Genomic DNA, 27,591 nt, shown 5'->3' with positions numbered 1-27,591 from the left:
TCTGAAGAGTCCCATCCCTGAGCTAGGGCATCTTCATGCATCTCTTCCATTCCATACCTGCAGCAAAACTTAGGCCTGGGGTTGCCAAACTTTTGGGGCAATTGGACATGTTTGGTAATTTGAGAAAGTGCTGCGAGAACCAGTTTCTTTTTATTCTGTTTGTTAAATTTGTATACTTCCCTTCATCCGAAGATCTCAGGACGGTTCACGGCATAAAAATGCAAAAATAAAAACACCTAACAAAAATGAGATTCCGCAAAATGGCTGCCATGCAGGTGCGTTTGTGACAAGACACAAAATGGTGGTTGCGGCATAACACAAAATGGCTGCCACACGTGAAGAGCCGAGACAGGTACACCAAATTTTGCAGGCATCTTCCTCCTCACCATCAATGGGGAAAAAGCACTTGCATCAGTCAATACTTGATAACAGACGTTTTTTGCACTTCTCCTGTGTTTAGAACGGAAGGGAGGGTTGATGTCCAATCTTGTAACATAGGCATGTTTAAGGGGGCACATTCATTGTAGGAGATGAAGCAGTCCAAACAAGAACTGAGCAGGAACAGTGCATTGTGGATTTTTGAGGGGATATTTACTGGGGCCTTTTGCAGATGCCACATGATGTCCTGCCGCCCGTGGGCGCTGTGTTGGCAACCCCTGTCTTAGGTCAACTGCAGACTATATTTCTGCACATCTTGGGTCAGTATTCTTAAATTATGTTGGGGCCCTAGGTAAAGGTAAAGGGACCTCTGACCATTAGGTCCAGTCGTGGCAGACTCTGGGGTTGCAGCGCTCATCTCGCTTTATTGGCCGAGGGAGCTGGCATACAGCTTCCGGGTCATGTGGCCAGCATGACTAAGCCGCTTCTGGCGAACCAGAGCAGCATACGGAAACGCCATTTACCTTCCCGTCGGAGTGGTACCTATTTATCTACTTGCACTTTGACATGCTTTCGAACTGCTAGGTCGGCAGGAGCAGGGACCGAGCAATGGGAGCTCACCCCGTTGCGGGGATTAGAACCGCCGACCTTCTGATCGGCAAGTCCTAGGGTCTGTGGTTTAACCCACAGCACCACCCACGTCCCTACGTTGGGGCCCTAAGTTGCAACAATACAGTGGTTTGACCAGATTGTGTAATGGCCACTTCCTACACGAGAGCCACCTCTCCTTGAATCACCTCTCCTCGAGCCCTGACAGGTGCCCATCACTGTGAATATTCTGTGCCAGGTGGCTCAGAGCTGCCTTTGTAATTTCCTACTGGCCCCTTGTGCTGTGCTGTCGGGGACCTGGTAAAAAGTGTAAGCGGCTCCCAAGTCGCCCATTTCAGGTGGCAGCATTGCCACCACTGAGGAAGCAGACGGTGGTCATGGAGTTGAAAAGGCCATTAGGAATTTTCACCTGCTGTTCAGCTGAAATCCACTTTTCACCCCCAGTTACAGTTCCTGCCCTCTGGGCAACAGAGAACAAGCCTGCTCCATCTTCTGCATGACATATCTTCGGATGTTTGGAGACAGCTATCATGTCACTCCTTAACTGTCTCTCCTCTAGGCTAAACATAGAAAGCTCTTAGTACCATTTCCCATAGGCTTTGTTCCCAGAGCTGCGGATTGTGAGCTGGGGGCGGGGGGTGTAGCGGGGAAGAACTACAATTCTTCCCTCCCTCCCCCACCAAGCAAGCTTGATATTTAGGCTCTTGCATTAAAATGAGGCTAGAATGCTGCCCCCTCCCCAACCTCCTTCATTAAGAGATCTAATTAATTCTGCTTTCATGCAAGGCAGCTGGCAAACAATGGACATATTTTCTAGTTACCACTATATGCAGGCAAATCAAGGACACAAACGCATGAAAATCAGGACCATTACAAGGGTTAATTTGGGATAGAGAAACTAGGTTCGGAATAGGGACTATTAAGAGGCAGGAGACCTTTGGAAATATATATATATATATATCCATGACTAATAGATCTAGATCTGTGGTTCTCAAACTTTGTTATCGGGGGTACACATTCAGAATTAAAAAATTGCTTGTGCCACACCATTTTTTATTTTATTTTACTGATAAGTAATACAAACAGAAACAACAACTAGCAGTGCTTGACTTTGAAAAGATGTCTATCCGTATTCTGCAAACTAAGCAAATAAATAAAATGTTACTATACTGTACTACACTATACTAGACTGAAAAGTTCAAATGTTTCTTCGTCCTTGAATCTTCCAGCCACATGGCCACACCAGTGATCTAGATCAAGGCTATTCATATCCTGCAGCTTCTTGCTGAACCAGGGTATCTGGTTTGAAGTTTGGATTTCAGTGAGTCACAAACTTTCACCGAAGAGAAAAGTAAACTTGACTCACACAGGAGTGAAAATGTAGAGATGTTTGTTTGCCTGGATCTTTGCATGCAGCAAGTATGATTTGGTGGTGTCATTTTTGACAGTGCCGATTGCCCATAGGGTAAAAGGAAAATGGCAGGCAACAGTCTCTTGCCCTCCCCCCCCATGGTAATAAATCACAGTGTCCTGCCTTACGGAAACATTTCATTAGCCTTTATGGAAAACAGACTAGATAGACTGTTAGTGTGCTCCGGCACGCCTCTTCTGATAGTCTTCCTTCAGGGTGCAACACACACCTATTTCCTGCATGACAACCTCTTCAAGAATGTGGCTTCATAGTTCTAGCTGCATAGGAGGAGAACTGTCGCTTCTGAGCATGTGACAATCTAAACTTTACTGTACTCCCTCCAGTGTCTTTGAAATCCCCTCTCTGTGTATGTGTGTGTTCCTTTTTCTACATGTGTGTGTGTTCTGAGTGACCAACTTTCCTGGCACAAAGTGCTCACATTAGAGATGTGGTCTATATGGTGATTGTGTGTGTATGTAATACTGTGTTTTAATAGTAATGTTGTGTTTTAATTGTAACCTGCCCCGGGACGCGTTAGGCTGAAGGGCAGGTAGTAAATCATAACAGCCGTAACAACAATTCTGTTTTAAGTAACATACCATTCCAGAATAAGGCCTTCTAGGTAACATTTATTTTGGTGACCGTTCCCATCACTGAATCTGTTTTGCATGAGAGAAACTGAGAGCAGCGGTGGGCGTAATTTCTTGCTCACACAGCGGATATGCATGGCTGTGAGGACTTAGTGATGCTGTGGTAGCTGGGTGGTCACGGCAAACAATGCCCATGTTAATTTTTGCAACTCAGCCATAACTTCAATAAATGTCTCTCACTCACGCACAAGACACACACTGCTTTTCCGTTTGTTCCCAGGCCTATATGTGGGCCATGCCCATTGTTTGTGTTTATCTAGGCGTGGATTCATGGCAGCGAGAGCATATGCCAGCCTCTCTTGTGTGCAAATGATGCGTTTGTCTGTTGAGAAGAAGGAACGCTCTTAAAAAGAGTGTGTTCTTCAGTATGCAAGTGAAGTTCAGTTTTACACACCCAGCTTTTTGGGGACTGTGCTGTACAGGTTGCTGGTGGGGAAATCAATTTATCCCCCAGCGGGTGGAAACATAGAATAGGATGTAAAGGGAAAGAACAGACCAAATCTTTTACTACTTTTCTCCCCATTTCACAATTGTGCAGCCCCCAATTGCAACCTGAAGTTGGTACAGTCCCAGAAAACCTCTACCACACTTTTCTTCAAATCAGAGATAGGAAACGTGTGGCCCTGTTACTCCTGTCAACCCTGACTATGGTCTGTGCTGGCTGGAGCTGATTGGAATTAGAGTGCTTTACCTCTGCTTTACAATGTACCTTGGTTCTCGAACTTAATCTGTTCTGGAAGTCTGTTCGACTCCCGAAACCGTTCGAAAAACAAGGCGCGGCTTCCGATTGGCTGCAGGAGCTTCCTACACTCAAGCAGAAGCCACGTTGGACGTTCGACTTCTGAAAAATGTTCGAAAACCGGAACACTTACTTCCGGGTTTTCAGCATTCCAGAGCCGATTTGTTTGTCAACTAAGCCCTTTAAGAACCAAGGTTCCATTGTATCTAATACCTCCAAATCTGATGTGCATTTACATAGGCTTCTTTTGGTGTAGGCCACCAGCCCATTTAATACTGGCAGTTATTGTTGCCAGACAGGAAAAGGGAGAGATCCTCTACCTCCATACTAACAGGTTGCTGTTAAGTTCTGACTCCAAATCGCATGGAGCCGTTTCCTTCTGCTCTCTGGACGAATCACGGTTCACACGCCATCTCACCAGTTATTGCCATTTGTTGTCTTCCTGTCCAGGATGGCACTGGTGCCCTTCGACGCAGCGGTTCTCTAGGGAAGATTCGGGATGTAATCAGGAGAAGCAGTGAAATGCTGGTCAAGAAACTGCAGGGGAATGGCCCGCTGGAGCCAAGGAACACCAAGTAAGAGGCTTGCATATTTGTTTGCTTAAAGCATTTGTACTGTGCCCTTTTTTGTAAAAGGATCTCAGAGCAGGAAACAAAAATCCGCGGTAAGATAAACTTGTTGTGGCTGTTGCATCTAGCTAGCTGCTATCTCTAGACCTGCACCCTGCTTTCTTAAAGACCTTTAAAAAAAATAATTGGCTGTACCATAGTTTGCTGGTTAGGATTGAATGGTAAACTGTGGATTGCCTCAGGAGAGGAGGAGGAGAATCACTGTGCATGAGGAGGGAGCATGCAAGGCTGAGACTTTGTCCCAGGCTTGGAAATGTTCATCTGAACCACCTCCAGTCATTTTTATTGTCTGTACCACCTTACATGGGACGTGAGTGGTGCTGTGGGTTAAACCACAGAGCCTAGGACTTGCCGATCAGAAGGTCGCGGTTCGAATCTCTGCGATGGGGTGAACTCCCATTGCTCGGTCCCTGCTCCTGCCAACCTAGCAGTTTGAAAGCGCGTCAAAGTGCAAGTAGATAAATAGGTACCGCTCCGGTGGGAAGGTAAACGGCGTTTCTTTACGCTGCTCTGGTTCGCCAGAATCGGCTTAGTCATGCTGGCCACATGACCCGGAAGCTGTACGCTGGCTCCCTCGGCCAATAAAGTAAGATGAGTGCTGCAACCCCAGAGTCGGTCACGACTGGACTTAATGGTCAGGGGTCCCTTTACCTTTACCACCTTGCATTACCCTTGATGAAAGACACTTTATGTCACATGAGAAAAGTATCTTTTCCAAACTTCCTTTCATCTGAGAAAGGAAGCTGGTAAAGGGCACCTCTAGCTACAGAGGTCACTTTGAGCCTTTATTGATAGAGATTGATCCAGGAGTGCCCCCCCCCAAACTCCAAACCTAGCTTTTCCAGAGTTGACTGACCCCACCCAAAGTAGGAACCTTTCCAATTTAGCAGACTCAGGAACCGCTCACCCATAGTGCCTCCATCTTGGAAGAGTTCAGACTCAGTTTTTGGCACTCATCCAGCCCACTGCTGAGTCCAGGCACTGGGCTAGGGCTTGCACAGCATCTCCTGAGTCAGTTGTTACAAAGAGCTGGGTATCATCAGCATGTTGAGGACACTGATATCTAATTTGATATGTGGCAAAGGGATATTCTCTGCCATAGAGTGGAAAAAGTTTAGTCAAGCTTTCTTGCCCAAAATATTCCCAGATCAATGAAAAGAGCATGCCTGGAGCCAGTGCTATGGAAACATCTTTTTCTTTCTTTCTTTTTAGCATGAAACGGGCAGCATCACTGAACTACCTGAATAAATCCAGTGAGGATTCCTTCCAGGTGAGAGCACCATTTGCTATGTTCCCAAAACAGCATTAGCTGCAGGTTATTTTCACTCCTTCTGTCACTGCAAATGGACAAAAAAAAATTCAGGTGCAGGGAAAGAGAGTTAGATCAGCTAAGGTGAAAAGTATAACCTGTCAGAATGTGTAAGTTCCCCGTGGGTATTGGGTATCACCACTGGAAGGGACATAGTCTGGATTAAGTGCAGGAAGAAACATAGTGGTTCAGTTCACACCTAATTCTAAGCCAAACTTTGGCTCATCAGTCATGCAAGCTCCCATGGAACAGATCTAGGCCACTTTGCTCTTCCGGCCATGCTGCTGCTGAGAAGTAAACCATGGCTTGGTTTAGTGCATCATCCGAACCTGAGCTCATGCTTTGTCCTCACAGCAGCAGGACTGGAGGAGGAGCAAAGTGGGAGCATTCTTCTCTCTGGGAGTCCACACACTCACATGTTCATGTCAAGCCATGGTTTGGCTTAGCATTACATGCAAGCCAGGTCACAGATCTGGAAGTATGCATGTGTCTGAAGTATTTGCTGCTGTAGCATTTGAGAAGTTCCCCTGGGTAAGCTGGAAATCAAGTGTGAGGCAAGGATTTTCCCCTCTTAACTTCTGAATCATCACTGTGGGGTGCCTTAATTATCACTTCTGCAACAGAAGTGGTGCAGATTGCATCTCTCAGGGCTAACATGCTTGTGCTGTATTGAGAGAAATCTGAACACTTGCTGGTTACTTTTCATGCTTTAACACAAGCTCTTGATCTTAATGAATACAAGATTGGAATATGTAAGTGAATCTGGGTTTATTTTTTTTTTTAGGATTCCCAGGGTCTTCGGGCTGAGAGCAGAGGCCTCAGTGCAAGCAGTGTGGATCTCCCTTCTCACACCTCCTTGGTCACCTCTAACTGAACCTACCACATTATTGATCGCCGCACCCCGTCTCAAATGTTGACTGCTTCACCATACCGATACTTCCATCTCAAGCTGATTGCTGTTTTGGATACTTCATCTGTAACGTCCTCACATGTTAGAATCCTCATTATTGCCTCTCGTGTTGATATCACTACAGTGGAAGAGAAGTGTGTCCTGTCATTGGAAAACACCAACCCACACGGGACCGTTGCCAGACTGGAAAGGGGAGCTCCCTCCTTCACCAGCTGTGGAATAGCAGCTTTGGTGAATGCATCCACCCCCATGTTTGCAAGCTGTGTTTTACCGATTGCACAGAATCGAGTTCCAGTATCTCTTCCTTGACCCGCTGCCTTGCTGAACTTTGGGCACAAAGTCTCAGCCTCTTCCTTAGTGCGCATCCTTTCCACCAGATAGCATTGCTGAGAGAAGCTCTCTCGTCCATGCTCTCAAGCTGGCTTGCTCATTCCTTCGGTGCCTGACCCCAATAGTCCCCAGTACCATCTATTTTTGCACAGTATATCTCCCCCATCACCCCCCCCCCGGCAGCCTTCTAGGGCTAGGCTCTTGCCAAATGAGTATTCTTGTGTCTGGGGGGTTGTACTGCAGCAGCAGACAGGAAGGGACATAGAAATACGATGGCTAGTTAGCCAATTTTGTGGGGGATTAACTTTGCCTAACCAAAGCAGAGGTGGGAAACCTCTTTGCTCCCTCGAGGGCTGCATTTATTCAGGTCTCTTGTGGGCCTCATGACAGCAGTGGGCAGGGCTGGAATCACCTCCTCTCTCTGTATCACCCACCCACCCATCCATCTAGTCCATACACACACTCGGCCCGCTTACTTAAAAGGACACAAAGAGATAGGCATCGACTTCACAGAGATTCGGTATGTATACACTCCACAAGTCTTGTTCCCACTCTAGCCTCTGGCATTGCCTGTGTCTGCCTTAGCATGAGCCACTGTAGTGCAAAGCAATGGAAATAACTGCAGGGAGAACCTGCCACTAGCCCTGTGTTACTACCCGTGATTTACTTCCGATTGTTGTTGTTTTAATTTAATAATTAAAAACGATCACAGAAGCCATTTTGCCAAGCGTCTCCAGAGCAGATCTTGCTGTCGAAACACTTCTTGGGTTTTACGTCTGCCACGCATGACGACAGTGGCAATGAAACTAGGGAGAGAGCAGCTGTCTCTCAGAAATGAGCATGCATTGTTGTATAGCGACAGCAATGTTACCGGGGGCGGGGTGTTAAACGAGCACATCACCTCGCCTCTTATTCAAAATAAAATAGTGTGGTTTGAATGCACAAAGGTTTCTTACACCAAGTCAGACCGTTAGTTCATCTTGGCACAGTGCTGGCAGCAGCTCTCTAGGATGGGTGGGGAAACCAGGCCTATTTGACCTGCAAAGCCATTTTGAAGCAAGTCACACCCACCTGCCTGACATCTGATGTCAGGTATGGGGCAAGTGAAGACATGGCTAGGTCAAAAAGGGGTTTGGAGGCACCACTGATCAGCAGCACCTGCAAAGCCCAGGGCTTGTATGGAATCTAACGCAGCTTATAGGTAAAGGTAAAGGGACCCCTGACCATTAGGTCCAGTCGTGACCGACTCTGGGGTTGTGGCGCTCATCTCGCTTTATTGGCCGAGGGAGCTGGCGTACAGCTTCCGGGTCATGTGGCCAGCATGACTAAGCCGCTTCTGGCGAACCAGAGCAGTGCACGGAAACGCCGTTTAACTTCCCGCCAGAAGGTACCTATTTATCTATTTGCACTTTGGAGTGCTTTCGAACTGCTAGCTTGGCAAGAGCTAGGACCGAGCAACGGGAGCTCACCCCGTCGCAGGGATTCGAACTGCCAACCTTCTGATCGGCAAGTCCTAGGCTCTGTGGTTTTAACCTACAGCGCCACCCGCGTCCCAATGCAGCTTATAGTTGATGCTTATACAGAGCCATACATGCCTCTTTGAAAGCACTGTGGTTTTTTAGTTAAGGGGTGTACATAAATGTTAAAAATATATAAATCAGCCTAGTATTGGTGCTTGCAGAATGCCATACATGGCGCTTTGAAGCACCAGCAGTCAATTGATCTCACACAGTTTAATTTCAAACCACGCAAGCAAAAACAGATCACCTGATGCTATGGTAATATAAAATGATTGGCAGGTGGGCAGCCTCACTCACCCCTGCTCAACTTGGCCCATGGGGTGGGGGGGGCAAGGTTCTGACCCACCAGCAGCATGCAGTAGATTTATGCTTATAAAATTTATGCATTGCTCTCTACTTAGAGAAGTCGACCAAAAGGTACAATGATACGACTTAAAACATATTAGAAACAGACCTACCAGTACAATATGGTATTGCCCTAATGGCTAGGAAAACAAAAATGACCTTACGGAAACAATGGCAAGGTTGGAGAGAGCATTCCATAACTGCACAAGAACTCTTTTGAACTGGAGACACTCAAGGCTGAGCTAATCGCAAAACCCACTCTTCATGCATTGAGGTACAATCCTGCTGAGCGATAACGATTCTGCACTCCCCCCACTCCACCAAAAAACAACAACGTGGGTTGGACTAAATGGTTCTTGGAACTCCTTCCAACTCCACAATTCTATGTTTCTTTTAGCCTTTAAAAGGGGCTTTCCAGTATGGTAGACAGGTGCAGGTGTAGCCTTCCCAACTGCTGTACCTCTGTAATGTTACCCACTGAATACCTGCATTTATCTTGTAACCAAAAGCTGTGGCAGTAGATACCACATCATGATTATTTTTTCATGGAGAAATGTGCTTTCATAGTAGGTAGGGCAAAAGAAGGGCGCACCTAAATGCAGTACTGCGGCTTTCAAGGTGTGGGCAACAGGTAGAAAAGCAGTAGGCAATGCCGTTCTTGCTGTATCTCAACCGAATGTTCTACTCGTCGCGAAGCACTGGAAAACGAACACTGGAGCCCGACGGGACGCGTGTCAGTTGCACGTGGGAAACATCACTGACTGGTGTCATTTGTGCCGCTTTCCGAGACGGATGCGGCGCTTACTTCAAATAACTGCAAGGAGAAACGAAAGACACACATACACCCGGGAGCCCTGCGTGGTTCACTAGTAAAGCACCTGTGTTGCGTGTAGAATGTCTCGGGTTCGATTCCCACATCTCCAGGCGGGGCTGGGAGGAATCCTCGCTTGAAAGCCCTGCCGAGCCTTTCGACAAGACTGAAATGCCCACGGACCAATGGTACGACTCGGCTTCCCCACGTTCCCGCACCTGACTTAATAAAGAAATAAAAAACACATGCATTATTTAAACAACCGTTCCGCTGCTTCTTGCAAGGGGTTGGACTAGAGGACCTTTGGGGGTACCTCTCCTAACCATTCTATGATTCCGCCGCCTTTGCCCCGCACGAACATTGCCCCGCCTTCCACCCGCTGCAAATGGAAACCGGAAATCTCGGTTGGATTTCCTAAGACCTTTCCCCTTTGGAAGTTGTGCGGTTGGGAGGAGAAGAAGGAGGAGTTGGTGGAAAAGCCGACTCGGTGACGTCACCGGAGCCCCGCCGCTTTGCCCTTCCCTTCCTCCTACCTCCGCCCCACACAGCGTGCCGACTCGCGCTCGGCCTCCCGCCTCTTTTTCATTCGGCGGGCAGGAATCGCTTCCGGGGTCGACCGGAGAACGCAGGAAGTGACAGGTAAGGGCTTCGCCCCCTTTTCCTTCTCCCTTTACCCAACCCAACAGGGGAGTGGGCCCGAGACCCCCTCCTCTATTCCTGGCTTGGGAGCTGCGCGCGCTTCTTCCCCTGAAGGGGATTGGCGGTTTGGGCGGGGGCGGAGTTTGAGGGTCAGGTTCTCCCCCTCCCACCGTCTGGCTGCCGTCCCTGAGGGTGGCAGTTGCCTCCGCCCTCCGTCCCCTCACCGTTACCTGGGAGGCCCGCCTGGGCTCCTGTTACCTGTGACTCGAAGGAGAGCAGCCCCCGCCCCCGGGTCTCACCTGGAGCCCCTCAGGAGCGGCTTCTTTCGCCTCCTTCCTTCGTTCATATATTATTATGCACTCCTTCGTTGGCTTCCTTGAATTGTTCAGACGCTCCCGAGTTCGAAACACGGAGTGGAGGAAATTGCGAATGCGAGTGTACCGTGGCGCTGTTTTTTCAACGTTATTAGTATTCGGTTGCTTTTTAGTGACGGGTTGTTTTTTAGTTTCTTCCCCCGCTTTTCTTTTTTAGCTGAGCCTTAAGTCTGGGGGGGGGAAGGCGAGATATATAAAAAAAGAATGATAATAAGAAAGGTAATCAGCAATGCAATAACACAAAGAGGGTTTTTAAAAGCTGCCAGAAAACACACTGCAAAAAGCTTCGTAGGAGAGAAACGCAATACTAAGTCAAGGGGTTGGGCTAGATGATGCTTGTGGTCCCTATGCAATTTTATGATTCTAAGGAAACAAATTTATTGAGAGGTGGGCCTTTTATGTGTTTCTGAAACACCAAAGTAAATGACAGTGCTTTTCCTTTAATTCATTCATGGTATTATAGTGCTTTTGTTACTCTGTCCCCCCTGTCTGTAGGTCATTTCCTTGTTGGTTTTATTTTTTCCTTATTTTATTTGGGATTGTGTTGTTTTTTTGCATGCAATCAAGGATATTAGATGTCTAATGGTTTTTGCTGCATAGTGTCACAATGCAATATGAATTTAAAAATATTTTAAAAGAAAAGAAAACACTGTGTCCTCAACATATACACCTGCATAGACTTCAGCTGTTGCCCAAGAGAAGCTCTCTTGCATGTCTTCCCAACCCCCATCTTTTTATGCTCCATATCCCAATCAGTACAACCCACCTACTTGCACCTCAGGCTTTGTGACCCTGCACCCATCTCCAGTTCCAGTCCCCCTATCTTGACAGAACAGTCTGCCCTTTTGATGGTGTGTCAGTTAAAAAAAACAAACGTCCCATTTTTACCTGTAGTTCCCACATGGCTGGAAATTCAACAGGTGTTTTCCCCATCACTGCATTGCTAGACTGCCAATGAAAGCTACATCTCCTGAGTCTTCCTATTGATGATGAAGATGATGGAAAGCAGGGAAAATATGGTGTCAGTTGTATTTCTGCCTAATACCTTCCTATACTGTGACTCTGCTCCATTTCTTTCAATGGTGCACTGTTGTCTGACTCTCAAGACAGGAGTGGGCAGAAGGTGGATCTTGACCTACTGTTTTATACAGACCATTAGGCAAGATAACTTTTCTAATGAAGCTGTACCTAACCATGTAGGAGCTCAGAGTAAAGTGGAGAAAACCTTATCTTAAGGGTCAAAGCAGAGAAAGGGTAACCTTTTCTTGGTCAGAATCTGAATTAAAAAAATAAATAGGTATAATACTGTAGTAAATTCTAAAGGGAGGTTCCTCAAGGATCCTTGCTTTGACTGGTTGTGGTTAGGATATTGTGATGACAAAATACTAATCTGTGATGACACAGTAGCGATTTGTTTTTAAAATATGGTTTATGATGAGGTGGCAATAGCTGTAGAAGTTTCAAAATAATTTGGAGACGTGTACAGTTATAAATGCTAAAGAATTCCTAACAACGGGTTGGAGCCAGAGTAGTTGTATTTGAGTCCTGTTGAAGTAATGAGAATTTAAGTGATGTCTAACTTTTAACATGGGACGCGGGTGGCGCTGTGGGTAAAACCTCAGCGCCTAGGACTTGCCGATCGTATGGTTGGCGGTTCGAATCCTCGCGGTGGGGTGAGCTCCCGTTGTTCGGTCCCAGCTCCTGCCCACCTAGCAGTTCAAAAGCACCCTTAAGTGTAAGTAGATAAATAGGTACCGCCTTATAGCGGGAAGGTAAACGGCGTTTCCGTGTGCTGCGCTGGTGCAGGCTCGCCAGAGCAGCTTCGTCACGCTGGCCACGTGACCCGGAAGTGTCTTTGGACAGCGCTGGCCCCCGGCCTCTTAAGCGAGATGGGCGCCCAACCCCAGAGTCTGTCACGACTGGACCGTACAGGCAGGGGTTCCTTTACCTTTACCTTAACTTTTAACATTTATTTTTTAATGGTACCTAAGTGCAAATAATCTCGTTCTGATGCAACCCAATGTGAATGACAGATAACATCTACTGTATATGAGATGAGTTATTCAAGGAAAATATATATTTCATTTATGTATGTCTGTAGCACATACTGTACATACAAACTCCGCTAGGAAACTGGCTTGAAACCAAAACGGATAATTATTTTTCTACCTCATTGTCCATTTCATAAATTAACTAGTAGCAATGGCTGAATGCAATAATAGTCTAGCCAAGCAGTTTCAAAATTTTTATCATTGTTTACTACATACAAGTAAAATAGACATGGAATGATGGGAAATTGTTATGCACTGTATGCATATTAATGCCTTGTTCCTTGAGTAGACCCATGAAATACTACTTTAGGAAGCTGCTTGCACGTTTATATGTAAAGAAATTAAGGATCATTAAGGTTGAAATCCTTTGCTTACCTGGTAGTATGAACAGCAGTCAGCAAAACATTTCAAAGTAAACATGCATATGATTGCTCCATGTGAAGCCATAAACAGCCTTGGCCTGTATACCTGAAGGAGCATCTCCATCCCCATCATTCAGCCCGGACACAGAGGTCCAGCGCTGAGGATCTTCTGGCAGTTCCCTCACTGCAAGAAGTGAAGTTACAGGGAACTAGGCAGAGGGCCTTTTCGGAAGTGGCGCCCTCCCTGTGGAACGCTCTCCCATCAGATGTGAAGGAAGGAACTACACAACTTTTAGAAGACATCTGAAGGCAACCCTCTACAGGGAAGTTCGTAATGGTTGATGTTTTGTTGTGTTTTTAATATTTTGTTGGGAGCCGCCTAGAGTGGCTCGGGTATAAATAATAAAATTAGTATTATTATTTATTACAGAAAGAAATGTAAGGCATTTCAAAGATAAACCATCTACGTAGATGAATGATAGCCGTATGTAAATAAGTTATTCACATATTGAATACTGGGGGCTTCTTTGGTCATTGAATCTTAAATACTTTTCCTATTCAATAAGAGAATGAAAGGCTGCAATTTGATAATATTTGAGTTATTCTCATGGAATTAATGGTAAATACTCCTGAGTAGACAGCGTAAGTTCATATGTAACTTACTTGCATGTGAACACTTTCAAAATCAGTATGTCTGAAAACTGGCCACACATGGGAAATCATATTTTTGTGACTTCCCTCCCCTAGCCCCACACTGCTCCCATTTTGTTTTGTTTTTTAAACCTGTCCAATAAATAAATTTGCATGTCAATGGGAAGATGGGCAGGACAACTTCATTTAATACAACCCTATGTTGCCTGCGGGTGGCGCTGTGGGTTAAACCACAGAGCCTAGGACTTGCCGATCAGAAGGTTGGCGGTTCGAATCCCCGTGACGGGTGAGCTCCCGTTGCTCAGTCCCTGCTCCTGCCAACCTAGCAGTTTGAAAGCACTTCAAAATGCAAGTAGATAAATAGGTACCGCTCTGGCGAGAAGGTAAACAGCGTTTCCGTGTGCTGCTCTGGTTCGCCAGAAGTGGCCACATGACCTGGAAGCTGTACACCTGCTCCCTCGGCCAATAAAGCGAGATGAGCGCCGCAACCCCAGAGTCGGTCACAACTGGACCTAATGGTCAGGGGTACCTTTACCTTTATGTTGCCCCAAACCTTTGTGGCGAAGGGAAATGTCTTAACAGCACTCAGGAAAATGTTATCCTGTGCCAATAGCACTTCCCCTGTAGATGCAGTTGTATCATTACTCAAACTGCTCAAGATATAAAATTTTCTGTTGCATTTTCTGCAGGAGCTACAGTGTTACTATGGCTCGTATTACACTTGAAGAACTGAATGAACTGGATGATGAGATCCCTGATGAAGAGGATGAACCAATGGATGGGGAGGAACAGAACAGGCTGTTTTCTCATTGGGAGACAGTAGCCAGCACTCACCAAGTGTCTCTCCCCCAAGGTATGAATTTGCATTCCATTCGCAATTTTAGGCTGCACCTCCAAAGAGAGGAGGAGGTAGATTTTTAATCTGCAAGGCGAGGTCTGCTTCTACTTGCCTTTGAACGTCTGCCTTCTCATGCACAGCCTCTAGCTCAAAACTGTTCCCGCATTTCATTTTTTGTTTTCTAGCATGCATGCACACACACCAAGGGCTTGTCCACATTTGAGCTTTATTTAGCTGTTAATCTCTCTCTCCCCCCCGTCATTTGAATTAGACCTGATTAGTCCATAGCCACATGTATTTGAATTTGTATGTAAGGAGCCCTTTCAGCCTATCCTGTTCATACCAGTAGGCACTCCCTTTTCTGTTTGTTCCCAACTTCTAATTTATTGCTTCTGTTTTGACAAGTAAGGCCATACTTGCAGATAGTTGTGAGTGCACCTTTAAAAAAAAAAAAAATCAAGGAAGTGAGCAAAAGCCAGGCAATTATAAAGTCTCATCACATACTTTTGCAGTTTTTTGGTTTTTGTTTGAGCACTCAGGAGCATGCCAGAAAAATAGGAGCACAGCTGGAAAAAAATGAAAGCCTTGAAAAGGTGAATAGCAGAAAGTGATGACTGATCCACCCACCCCAAAAGAGCAGAACAAATAGCCTGCATCCCTAAGTGAGGTGATTTGGAGCCCAATTTCTCCCAATTTTAATGGATTATCCCCATATCAGGTAAACCCAAATTTACAGAGGAAAAGCATTGAGATTGGTAGTGTTTTAATGGGCTATGCAATTTAAATGGGAACGCCAATAGTTGAAAGCACACAGTAAACTGGTGTGGGCAGTCCTAAGCAGCTGTCATGCTTATCTGCTCTAATGCTTTGTTTGGTGCTTTAAAAAAAGGCTTTTAAAAGAATTTATTTAAATTTTGAAATGTGCTGCAGTAGAGGACGGGAGGGTGCTTTGTGACACAGACAAGTGAACCAATCAGTGCTGTGCACAACCTGACTCTAGGAAGGAGGAGCAACAGACGGCTCCATGATTGACACAAGGGCCAGCCACTCAGCATTGTGCAAATCCAGTTTCTCCTCTAAGCTAAAGAGCTAAGGTTCTCCCTATCCTTAAAAGATTGTATGTGTACATGGGCTCTCCCCAGAAATTGTGGGTTGTCTCCAGTGCTGCTGTTCTACTAGTGCAACAGACTTCCACTCGTGCAATAGTGTTTTCCTCTCCTCTCCCTTGCAGACCCCCACCCCCAACACCCTGAGGGTTGGAGGAGTGGCGGACGAAGCTGCTTGGGCGTCTGGGCGGTGCACCCAGTGGTGGGGTGGACCGTGGGGTCTCTGGAATCTGCCTGCCTCTTCCCACTCAGCTGCCCTACAGCTGGGGGTGGGGGAGGCAGCTGGCGGACCATTTGGGCAGGGCGGAACCTGTGCTTGCCCAAGCCACTGCGTCTCTCCCAGGAGAGATGTGTGGCGCAGGCCCTGCAGTGAGTGCTGCCCGGCATTTTGTCACCCCCCTCAGTGGTGACACATGGGGCGGCCTGCACCTATCGCACCCCACTTCCTCCACCACTGGTTGGAGGGCCCTTCAGACCCGATTTTCTCCGCACATGCTCCCTAAATCTGTTCTGGGATTTCCTCCAGCCTTCTGGAGATGATTTGAGGAGGGTGCGGGGAGAATAAGGGGAGGTGTTCTGTTGCACAAACAAAAAACCTTGTGTGAACAGAACAAGTGCATTGGATACCACCCATTAAAACAACCAGCATCAATCGAAACTATATAATACAACAACCAAGGCAAGCTGCAAGAAGCAGATGATTTTTTAAAAAAATCAACCTCTCTCCTCCCTGCAGGACAATATGTTTCTTGAATAGTCCTGTAGTGGCAGCTGGAGAAGGGAGAGGCCTCCTTGGCTGGAAAGTAGGGAGCTAGATTACTGGTGGCTCTCCATGCTGTTATGTCTCCTCTTTACATGTTTAGATCTATAGCATACCCTATAGGTACTAATGAGGGTTGCTTGCTTTTAAAATGTAGGTTTCTACAGATTTTTTTTAACTTCTAAAGATATTTTTCAGTCTTAAAGTGAATTCCCCACTACTTGACTCTGTTTTGCTAGAGATGGCAGGTCCAATAATGCAAATGGCGCGCCATAACCAGACTCGAGAGCCTGTGCCCTACGCTACTTTATCACAGCATGAGAAGGTGAGCACTCTCACATATACAAACTTGTTCATAAATAAAATAATGTATGTGTATATACCTGGCCGACATAGCTTTGTGGTATATTGTGGAGAAAAGAGTGTATGTCATGTAATATGTCCCTCTCCCCTCCAACATTCTTCAGAATAGCACCTGTGACTCTCCCAGCACTCCAATGCAAGTTTTTGCCATCCTTAAACTTGTACAAAATCTGTCCTCCTGGAGTTCTATACTTGTCTACTCAGTAGCAGGCCTCATTGAGTTCAGTTGTCTTGTTCCTGAGTAAGTGCATATGGTACGATCAAATCTTACGCAGGTGGGTCGCTTCTAAAGGATCTGTGTATAAACAGAAACCACATATACCCAAACCCTTGGAACCAACCCTGCCCCCATGGCTAGTGGGTTATGGGGAATGAGAGAGAACGCTCTGTAATCCCAGAGCCATATGCTGAGCTGGCCTTGCCCAGCAAGCAAGGCAGAGAGCTTACAAGCTCTTCACACTGGGTAACCCAAGTGGACCCACTATGAAAATAGTTTTTAAGCTCTTTGCTGTGTTTGTTGGGCAAGTCTCACTCAAGGCATGGGCTCTGGGAGACTAGGGATGCTCATATGAGTTATCATGGGCACTCAGCTGGCCCCACAACATCTCAAGCAAGCATCCCAGAGCTGGTGCTCTGACCAGGCCTTTCCCCCCAAGCAAGGCAGAGAGTTTAAAAGCTTTTTATGAGCTGGATAACCCCAAGCAGGCCTGTCTTCAACCGCATATGGTTGAAATCGTGCAAGTTAAATGGGTGTAAGATGCAGTCATACTGTATAGCAGGGGTGGCTACCACAGATTTTGGGATGGCTCACTGGGACCTCCTGACAATTTGGCAGGAAATCAGTGGTGATTAAAACCCCCACCCCCACCACTCAACATCACCCTCCGCCTCTTTAAAAAGTTTCAGTTGTTGTTTGCCTTTTTTGTGCTTCCCCAAGTGCCTTCAGAAACTTTTTGGCAATTTCATGTGAACCAGGGCTTGTAAAAACACCCCAGAAACATCCCTTCCTGACTGCATGTTTCAGCATCCAGGTGCACTATTAATAGTGCTAGTTGAAAACTGCCTGCGATGTCCTTGGCAGGCTGCAAAGAGGAACAATAACTTGATTTCTGCTGAACGCATCACAGCTGGTGATGGCACAGTGATTAGCATAAGTAGGTCAACAGAAGCTTCCTGTAGTTTTGCACCAATGGCTGTTTGCACACTACACCTTTGAAGCACATTCAAATCACATTCTTTCCCTCAAACAATTCTTGGCACCGTAGTTTGTTAAGGGTTGCTGGGAATTGTAAAAACTAGGTTAAACTACAGGGGAAATAATGTGTTTTGGATGCGCTTAATAGTGTGTACACAGCCAGTGTCTGATGAAGAGATACAGATCTCTAACTATCATTCTCAAGCGCAGCCAAAGCACAGAACAACAGAATGCAAACAGAGCACTTTGCTGGCTCTAGAAAATTAGTGTGCCAAGTTCCCAGGGTTCCAGGTGCTTGCCCAGCGTTCATGCCTCCTTTTCAAATGAGGCACAGTGGAGACTTTGGTATCTTTATGATACATGGTTTATTTACACTTATATACAGCCTGAGCCTGTGATAGCTCACAGTTCACAGCATTAACACTGCAAAAGGCTCTTGTTTCTCCCCTTGGATCCAAACAGAAATCAAACATTCTCTCAAGCATTGCTCTGGCTCGTCTCTCCAGCTAGCTGCTTTCCCTCTAGGTTGAATCACTTCACTCTCTCTTTTTTCTTTTTGGGTGGCATCACTTCACTCTCAACTCCAAACTCTAGCTTTGTCCTGCTAACTTACCAGGAGCTGTGAGAGGGGCCTCACCCACTTGCCATCTCACACAGAGCTTCTTTCCTTTGTTTCCCTTAACAGCCGGTCACCAGGCTATCACCTCAACACAGGGTTTATATTTTAACACTTGTTGGATCCAGGGGTCAGAAGGATCTCGCATACAGCTTACTTCCCCCAACCCCAAAATCGCAACATTATATTGTTGGAGATGTAGCTTTTTGTTGGGCATTGGCGCGAAGGTGCAGGAAGCACCACAGCAGATAACTTCTCCGCTGCAAGGAAGAAATGGGTGAAGAAAATGCCCATGGTCATGGTGGTGGTTGCTGCCTTTGGGCAAGTTCCTTGGATATGGGTACTTAATTACCTGGCCACCTTTCTGCTGAGTATATGCTTCTGCCTGAATGTATGTGCATCAGCCTGCCTGTGTAAGCTACTCTTCTGCTGATTTGCGAGCGTGTGTGCCTGTGCGCTGGCATGTGGTCATCAGAGAGAGTTTCTCAAGCTGAGAAAGGTTAGCCACTCCTGGCCTACCCCTCACATAGTGCCCTTCCCAAACACTCCCTCTTTTTTGTTCACCCACCACTGCCAATTGCAGCGATGGGCATCTTGCTAGTATTATCTTCCTGTTGTCATAACGTTAGCTCAGCCTCTGCATATCAGTACTAACAGGATCAAAAGCATGCACTACCTTGGGTTTCTTCAATACAGATGTCTATATTGAATTCAGTCCACCTGGTCTTTTGCATTGTCTTCTGTTATTTTTAGTATAATGTGAGGGGAAATTACTTTTAAGTAGTTTCTGTTTTCCCCTGGTTGTTGAAGGAGCAGTAAGTCTATATTTGTCAGTCTGCAAGCACTTCCTTGTCTTTTGTTTGATTCCTTGGACCTGTATTTGTATGGAGTCAGAAAGCAAGGTCAGCTTTCAGTTTTAGTGAGAAAACTGCATCCATTTCCTTAAGTGCAGCTTGACTTTCAGACACACAGAGGTGGGAAAGTGGCCTCAAGCGCCCGCAAGTAACCTAGATCCTACAAATAAATTTTCCAGTATTCCTTTTGACTCAATTCAGATGTAATAACAAACCAATAATCATTATTATGAGAATGAGTAGGTGTTCCTTCTTGGTTCTCTCATTCCTTCATACGCAAGGTGAGATTAAAAGCAGAAGCTTCTAATTTGTGTCAAACCATAGTTTCCTGTTTTCATCCAAATGCAAAAAAACTGTCATTTCACAGACCAACGTTTGCCTCATTCCAAGATCCCAAACTAGCATCAAATCGTGGTTTGTCATTACATCTGAACTGAATTTATATGGCCATAAGTAAGGGCAATAAAAGTGGTATTTATCAGCTTTAATGCACTTATACTACTCCTAGCCTTCCATGTTAAATTGTGCTACTGTCTCTGCATTTACTCCCTGAAGTAAAGTCTCTGAAGTTGTTGTTGTTTTTTTGTAGTTTTCTTCTTCATTTCTCATTAGCCATAATAATTCCATGCAAATGCTTTATGGAAGAGTCACTTCATCCCCTCTCTGTCCTGTTCCAACCCAAAACTGCATGCATGCCTTAGAAAAGTTGGATATTCTGTCTTCTGAAACATTGCAATTTGTCTATACAGCTGTTGCTCCAAAGATGTGCAGGATAGTTCCTGGGACTGCTGAAGACATTGTTTTGCTTTCTATATTTTTTCTGCTCCAAAAGGAGTTGGATGTGCAGTTGTTGTTTTCTTTCTTTCCCCACCTGCATTGATGAGTTTCCTCCCTTCTCACTTTCCATTGAGCTAGCAAACTTGACTCCTATAATATAAACATACAGACTTACCGGCTCCTGCATTTTAAAAACCCTTACATTAATAATTAATCATTCATTTCTGTGTCTTTAGTAATTTTTGTTTAGCTTGCCTGGGTAGATTGCACCCTTTAGGGCAGGGTTATACTTGTGGTTACGAGCTCTGTTTTTACAGTGTGCATAAGAGAAAAAGATGTAACAGCCGGGATAATAAACCTACCCTAGTGATAACTGACAAAATAACTATTTAAGCAACTTTTCAATGCTGTGGAGCTCCAGGTTAATGCTTTTATTAATTCAGGAACAATTATCTAAAACAGTGACACCTTTTATTAAAGTATATTCTGTAGATAGGACATTGTTATAAACTGTTTATTATCCCGACGAATATATTTTGAAGAATTCCCAATTATCTGTAGTGATTTAGAGAAGCAATAATGATTACCTTAATGAAAAGCATCCTAATACCTTATGCTGTGTTGAGTTTGCTTTAATGCAGCTGATTCTTTAAAAAAAATAAAAAACTTGGAAGATGTTACAACCTGTCGCAATGGAGAAATCTATATTCTCTTTGTAACGGCCAGTTTTTGCCTAACAATATTGAGATGTATCTGGCCTATGCTATCAGCCTTTCTGTTTGGCTAGTCCATGCAAAGAACCAGAGTGGTGTAGAATATTGAACTAAAGCTGGGGAGACCTGGTTCAAAGTCCCACTCTGCCAACAACCTCACTTTGGGCCTAACCTACCTCACAGGGTGGTTGTTAGTCTAAACAGAAAGTGGGGAGAACAATGTCTGCTGCCTTGAGCTTTTTGGAGGAAAAGCGGAATATAAATTTAGTTAATATTTAGTTAAAACATCAATTATCTTGTATATTTTGATAAGCAACAGTACCAGCTTTCATTTGTTAAGCAGCTTGGGGTAATTGGAGGGGGGAAAGGATTTCATGTTGTTGAGATGACTTGATGTTATAAATGCAAAGAAGTTGAAATATTAAAGAAACCTATTTTCTTTTTTAAAAAAAGTTAATATTTGCCAGTGGAGATGCAACACTTCATTTGCACAGGACGGACTGTGAGTCACTCTTCCCTTTCCTCCAGTGCCAAAGCTTTATTCAGTACGTAATTCCCATCCTGTGTTGTTTGAGTGCCTGGCTCTCACTAACTCTTTTTCCTTCTTGGTTCAGTGTGAGGAGATAGCGTACGAGGAACGACTGTACCCAGCTGGGAAATGGGCATGCATTACCAGAGGAGAACCCAAATATGAACAAAGCATCTCTATGGGTTTCATGAAACTAATACGGTACATCTGCAAGGAGAACTCCCTAGGTATGTGGAAGCACGTGTCATCATGGCAGGGACATGGAAGCCTGCAGCAGCTAGACCCACTGGAACTGGAAAGGTCACAGTTGGGTTTCTGCAGATCCTCCTCTTTCACTCTGGTGTCTCTATGTGTGTTTTTGTCTAGGCCGCCAGTTGGGGATGACAGTGCCAGTGATCAACGAGATCCACCTGAACAAGGAGGGCACAGAATTGCTTCAAGAAGTCATCACTGCCTATTACCTCCCTGAAGAATTTCAACCTAACCCCCCTCTCCCCTTGGACCCCGACATCCAGATACAAGAGAGAGCACCACTTCGGGTTATTTCCAGGTGGGCCCTGACTCATGCATGCTAGGAATATGTTTTATGTGCCACAGGTCTCTAAAGGAAGGAAGGAAGGAAGGAAGGAAGGAAGCTTGCTTATCCTAGCTGGGAGAAAGGGAATGCATGGCAGGGAAGAAAGTGGCTAAGTGAGATCCCATTATGGAGACGGGAAAGAAAGCTGGCTCTCTCCAATTTCCCCACCCTCCAAGATGTAGTGAAGGATAGAGGGATGGGTGAGCAGAGAAACAGTTACAGCACTAGATCTTTATGGGCAATTGTTTTGTTGTTCACCTTGTGTAAAGGGTGTTTTATGGGACCACCACAGAAGAAACAATCCTGCGGGAGATTCACCTTCTCTGGGAGTTGCTGGGCTCCACAGACAATGTGCTCCGCGAAACCTACTTGGTGGCTGCGTACCAGAACCCTGGCGTCCCTAACCGCCGCAATGAGATCTGGTTTATCCGGCGAGCAGACTGAGAGCACCTTGAATCCCTGACCAGATTACAATCCACCCTCCGTGACTGGATCCGGTTTAGATGGCAGTTTTGAAGGAGAGGAATGCACATCCTGACTCACTGTAGAATAGATGAAGTGCTCCTTCCCCCCCTGCGCGAACCAAGGAGTTACTAGCACAGATCTCCCCGAGATGGTTTCCACCCTACTCCTGCAGGGGGTGCTGTGGTGTTCTCGATGGAGCTGGCGTTGGAAGGAACAAGGGGTGTCTGCTTCAGTGGGCCCTGAGTGCAGCCGTGCCACATTTGGATGAAGGCGCATTAGGAGCACAGGAAGCTGCCTTATGCTGAGTCAGATCATTGGTCCATCTAGTTCAGTATTGTCATTGCTGACCGGCAGTGGCTTCTCAGGTGTTCAGGTAGGGAAACATTCCCGGTCCCACCTGGAGATGCCAGGGATTGAACCTGGGACCTTCTGAATGCAAAGCAGTTGCGCTACCACAGAGCCATGGCCCTTCCCCCTCCTCGGGGATTGTATCAGGGATTGTAGCTGTTGTGCAACCCACAGCTCACATTCCAAGGGTTAGGTATCAATCCTGAAACGAATCTAGCAAGAGCAGGCCGGAACACCACTGCCTACAGCCGTGCCCATAACTGGCAAATGCTGATGTACTGGGGCACAGGTTATGACTAAGTTACTCGTAGAAGGAGGGTTTCACTTCTGATGCCTCGGAGTATCCCTTTTAGCCATGCGCACGAGAAGCTGCTAGTCAGCTTTGTTATCCAACAGCAGAAGAGCCGTTCCCACAGTTTGGGATGAGGTAGCTGTAGACTTCCTTGACTGGAATAATGTGAACACCTGTCCAGGAGCAAATGGGAAATCCCCGCCAAAGGGCTAAGGCTCAAAGGGAGATCTGAGAAGCAGAGATCTCTGGCCTATAAGTCCTCCTGTTTTCCCAAGAGCACATAGAGAGATAAATGCCACCCACTGGCTACCTCCTGCCTATGAGCCAGTTTCTCAATCAGGCAGGCTTGGTGCGAGCTGAGCAGGCCACATAGTACGTGTTAAGTTGTCGCTGGCAGCATTTTTGTCGCTGTGTGTTGCGTTGTGCATTGACTGGTTGGTATCACACTCATGAATGCTGCTGTCCTCTCCCAAAGAAGGCTGGTAGCACAAAGCAAACCTGAAATAAAATCTAGCCCGACCCTCTCTGTGTATCTCATTTTACTGACGTTCGTGACATTCGACTCCAGTAACCAATGGGGGTCACCACTCAGATGGAAGATCCAGAAACAACACAAAACCCTGACACCCAGAGAGTATCCAAGTGGCATGCAAGACATCTGCTTGCTCAGAATCAGGTAGGTCATTTTGATACAAAGGAGCAGGCTATCACCATGCTGTCTTCTTAAACTGATGTGATCAGGGAAGGCACTAAATAACCACCGTGCCTCTCCACAACTCAAGAATGGGGAATACGTCTGCATTAGAGATCAGATCTGACCATGAGAAATTGAAAGTCTTTCCCTCTTCAAGGAAAATTGGATAAGATGATATGCTTCTGTTAGTTATGTTCTGTGGCCAGTATATAATAGCCACTTACCAATATAAATTCCCACTCAGCTGCGCGTCTGTAAATGCTTTTTTTCTTTTTTCAGCAGTGAAGGGTGTGCATTGCCTTATTATTTGGAAGTCATAACCTTGACATTGGAAGCATAACCTTTTAAGTTAATTGGAGTGAGTAGAAAAAGAAGAAGAAAAAAAAGAGTGAGTGGCTATCCAGGTTCATTATTTCATCACCTCAGCAGAGCTAACTTCAATACTGTGCAGCAGTGGTAATACTCAGGAGTAATTTGTGAAGTATCCTATTGTTGCCTTTGTGTGGAAGAAGCAGATTTTGTAGGTTGGTGTTTGATTGCTTCTTCTTAACACTGACAACGATCTCACCTTTTAAATAATTGTTTTAGAAGTTTGAAAACATGAAGATTAAGCCACTTTTTTGCAGTGGTAAGTCAGGTTTTTTTTAACATAATATCATTTCCTCCAGAGGCTGCTCTTGTCTAACAGTAGGCTTTTGTTGAAATGATGATGAATCAAATATCTAACAGGAACACAAAGACCCGCACAAATAGTAAAAAGCAAGGTATTTTAAACACATTAGAAACGACAGCTACCAAAGACATTGTGAGACACATACTGAATTGTTATAAGCCCAGGAACACATGATGCAGCAAAAGCAGAGGCATTAAATGTATTTGTCATCTTGATATCTGAAGATAAAACTTAACAGGAGATCAGTAGTCCAGGCACCTGACAGAAGCAATAAGACAATCAGGTTTTAAGAATTGAATAAAAATTGTATGGATTAATTCCACATTTTAAAATCAATGGGCCTGGATGGTGTAGCCATAGGGCTTGTTTTATTTAAAGCAAACACAAAACATCAAAGTTCTGTGTCAAGAAAAGGTGAATTCTGTAATCTGTTTGTTATGCAGATAAAGCAAATGTGCGTCTATTTTGCATAATTTGCTGGTTCTGGGAAGTTTCAAGGTAATGAAAATTCTCTTGAGAGCTAAGCTGAATTCCCCCTCTGACTTGTGAGGCACTGCATTGCACCTTCCCGTGTCGTATTTTTGCAGCCAAGGCTAGAAACTTGCTCAACCCAATACAAAGCAAAAACTAAGCTTCTTGGGATGCTGAATTTTGTATTGAGCGCCAAATTCTATATTTTGCATAGATTTGTAGAATACAAAGAGTCCTGCCTGCATCCTAGTTACCTGAAAGGGGCCTGGGACTTTGAGGTCTTTGGCAGTCGTTAATGTGAAATCCTGCAGGCTAAGAGAAGCCCCAGAAGAATTGAAATGCTGCACCTATCCTAGAAAAATTAGGCCAAAAAGATGTAGAGCCTTGCTTTGGTCTCGTGTTGGTTTGTAGCTGAGGCTATAGGTGAGGCCACAGACTACGCAGTTATATCCCATACAATTCAGTGGAATAAACCAATACTTTAGTAGCCTAGAAAATGAAATGAATGGCAGCACCACTTCTCCCCAAATAGCTATCTAGCAAGTGGCAGTGCAGGATCAAAACATTTAAAATAGAGCTATCCTGCAGTGCTGGTGCAAACCTGACTTAAGTTAAACATCTGTAGTAGTCCAAATATATCACTGATTATATTGAATTAATATATGAACTTCCATCTCTCCAACTCCAGGCCACAAACATTCTCCTCCTTTTGTCTGCTGTCTTACCTAGTTGGTAGTACCCCCTGCTGAATTCAATGGGGCTTCATAGAATCCCACTGTAATGCATTATGCTCAAGTTGGTTCACTTTCCCTTACAATCCATATTAAGAAAGCTAGGAGAGCAAGTGGTGGAGATATGCATAGCCATTAAAATACTTCTCCCCTTCTAACCACCTTAGTACATTAATACATATCCAAGAGAAATCCATTATTCCTCTACCCTCGTTAAATTGAATTTCCTCGCTTGGTTTGGGCACCCCTTCCATTGTTAAATTAATATTTCTGACATAAAAAACGCCCCTTTGTTCTGTGGAAATATTGATACACGTAATGATTTCTGTGTTCCCCCTACTGCCAAGGGAACCTCACAACCTTGTCTTCTTCTAATGAAAATGCTCTCTGATGTGCAGCTAGAAAAACGCCCAAGAAAACAAACAAACCCAGCAACCCTGCTATCTCAGTCCACAAAGTAGTCATCTTTTAAGGTTTATTGGTTTGTATTAGGGATACCTTTTAAAGTCAGCATTCTTTATGATGTGAAGGGGCTTAACAGGAATTTCCTGGGTTGGCAACGTATTAGTGTGAGATTCTAAATTACTGTGTTCTGGTCTTGGAAGGACAAAGGAGTCAGGAATTCAAGTTGTGAGGTATTGACCCTAATTCCACCTTAGGAATGCCCCCCCCTTCAGTATGAGATAACATCACAACCGAAGGAAGAGGCACCTACTGTCTGTTTCTGCCTGAAAAACAGGATCATAATATAAGAATATGAAGGCTAGTCCTTAAAGAAACATAGACTTTCAAAGTGAATTATTTGCCAAAGTCACCACCTTGGCAAGCAAGCTTCTTTGTGTTTTTTGTCTAGGGCAGGGTGGCTAACCCTGGACCCTGCAGATGGCTGTTGGAGTCCAACATGGCTAGTGGTGACAGGAGTTGTAGCCATATTCAACTATCCAAAGGACTCACATGCAAATGGGGCAAGCTTGTCTTCTCCAGCTCCGGGCTCAATGACTATATGGTCTAATTGTGTTATGCCACACCCCCTCCCAGCAGCCAGCTTATATTATGCTACGTGCCATGGCAGCCATTTTGTGACTGGCGCCCACAAGCCTCAGAAATCAAAATGTGCCCACTGGTCCAAAGAATCTGATGACGCCTAGGGAGTGCAGAACTCACCTGTGATAAAAGAAGTCTGGCTGCTTTTTGTACTATTTTACAAGCAACCCGATTGTGATGTGTGTGTGTGTGTATGTGTGTTCAAAACTATCATTTATGATATTTTATACATTTCCCTTCAGCTTGGGTAAGAAAGGGTAAACATAACTACCTGCTAGTTTATTTGGGAGTAAAATTAATCATGCACACACAAACACATTCTACATAGAGGCTTATAATTCAATCAAAGTATTAGCCCACACATTTTCTCCTTAATATTCAGAAGCGAATAGCAGTGATAGCTACCAGGTGGGAGTGTTCAAATGAACAGCTTTATCCTGGTATTATGGGTAGCCTTCAGTGAGGATAACATTCTTTAAACTCCAAAGTATTTTCATATGTACTTTATAAGAGAAAGAGAAGAAATGCCACAGTTTGCAAATTCTTGGGAGTAAATGGCTCTTTATCCTGCAATTGAACAGCATGCAAAACTCCCTGAGGTAGCAAAAGCCATTTACCACACAGTAAGCATCTTGTGAGAACATGAACAAAGGTTATAATCTTTATAGCCTCATCCCTAGTTGCTAGCCTGGAAAGGAAATAGGGTTGTCACCCGCCCTGCTGTTCTCAGCTTGAGACAATAAAGAAATGGAATAGGACTCAGAGCTCTTTGATCTTCTCTGCCAGTGATCAGAGAGAGGAAAACTTCTCAGAGCCTGGAGACTAGT

At 45.1% G+C, this 27,591-nt stretch overlaps 2 protein-coding genes across 9 annotated transcripts in view; both read left to right on the top strand.

Moving 5' to 3' along the window:
• The window catches only part of KLC4 (kinesin light chain 4), a 62,336-nt gene extending 54,653 nt beyond the window's left edge, over positions 1 to 7,683 (top strand). For all 6 annotated transcript variants that reach the window (XM_080998159.1, XM_080998161.1, XM_080998160.1 and 3 more), the window contains 3 exons: positions 4,238 to 4,362; positions 5,629 to 5,686; positions 6,510 to 7,683. In XM_080998159.1, the coding sequence (XP_080854285.1) occupies positions 4,238 to 4,362; positions 5,629 to 5,686; positions 6,510 to 6,599 (273 nt within the window). In that variant the 3' untranslated portion in view covers positions 6,600 to 7,683. The remainder of the gene's footprint in view (positions 1 to 4,237; positions 4,363 to 5,628; positions 5,687 to 6,509) is intronic.
• A 2,486-nt stretch (positions 7,684 to 10,169) lies between these two features.
• Positions 10,170 to 23,675, top strand: LOC308472923 (heme-binding protein 1-like). 3 transcript variants are annotated; one of them, XM_080998198.1, is made up of 6 exons: positions 10,170 to 10,280; positions 14,408 to 14,571; positions 16,662 to 16,747; positions 21,555 to 21,696; positions 21,836 to 22,019; positions 22,316 to 23,675. In XM_080998198.1, exons 2-6 carry the CDS (start codon positions 14,424 to 14,426, stop codon positions 22,488 to 22,490), a joined length of 735 nt encoding a protein of 244 aa, XP_080854324.1. In that variant the 5' UTR covers positions 10,170 to 10,280; positions 14,408 to 14,423; the 3' UTR covers positions 22,491 to 23,675. The 3 variants fall into 3 exon arrangements, with proteins under 3 accessions (XP_080854324.1, XP_080854325.1, XP_080854323.1); XM_080998199.1 differs by lacking the exon at positions 10,170 to 10,280 and adding an exon at positions 13,411 to 13,551; XM_080998197.1 differs by lacking the exon at positions 10,170 to 10,280 and having other exon boundaries at positions 14,146 to 14,571.
• The last annotated feature ends 3,916 nt before the right edge of the window (positions 23,676 to 27,591 follow it).

This window comes from Podarcis pityusensis, assembly GCF_964106645.2.
Source record: "Podarcis pityusensis genome assembly, chromosome: 3".
Taxonomy (NCBI): Eukaryota; Metazoa; Chordata; class Lepidosauria; order Squamata; family Lacertidae; genus Podarcis; species Podarcis pityusensis.
Note: the sequence above shows the minus strand (reverse complement) of the source record. Positions and strands in the feature narration are given on the sequence as shown.

What these genes read in the sequence shown, in the direction of transcription:
- LOC308472923 (XM_080998197.1), top strand. Translation starts at nt 14,346, where the DNA reads ATGCAGTTGTATCATTACTCAAACTGCTCAAGATATAAAATTTTCTGT. An exon ending in CCAAGTGTCTCTCCCCCAAG is followed by an intron (nt 14,572 to 16,661) that starts GTATGAATTTGC and finishes CTGTTTTGCTAG; the next exon opens with AGATGGCAGGTCCAATAATG. An exon ending in CTTTATCACAGCATGAGAAG is followed by an intron (nt 16,748 to 21,554) that starts GTGAGCACTCTC and finishes TTCTTGGTTCAG; the next exon opens with TGTGAGGAGATAGCGTACGA.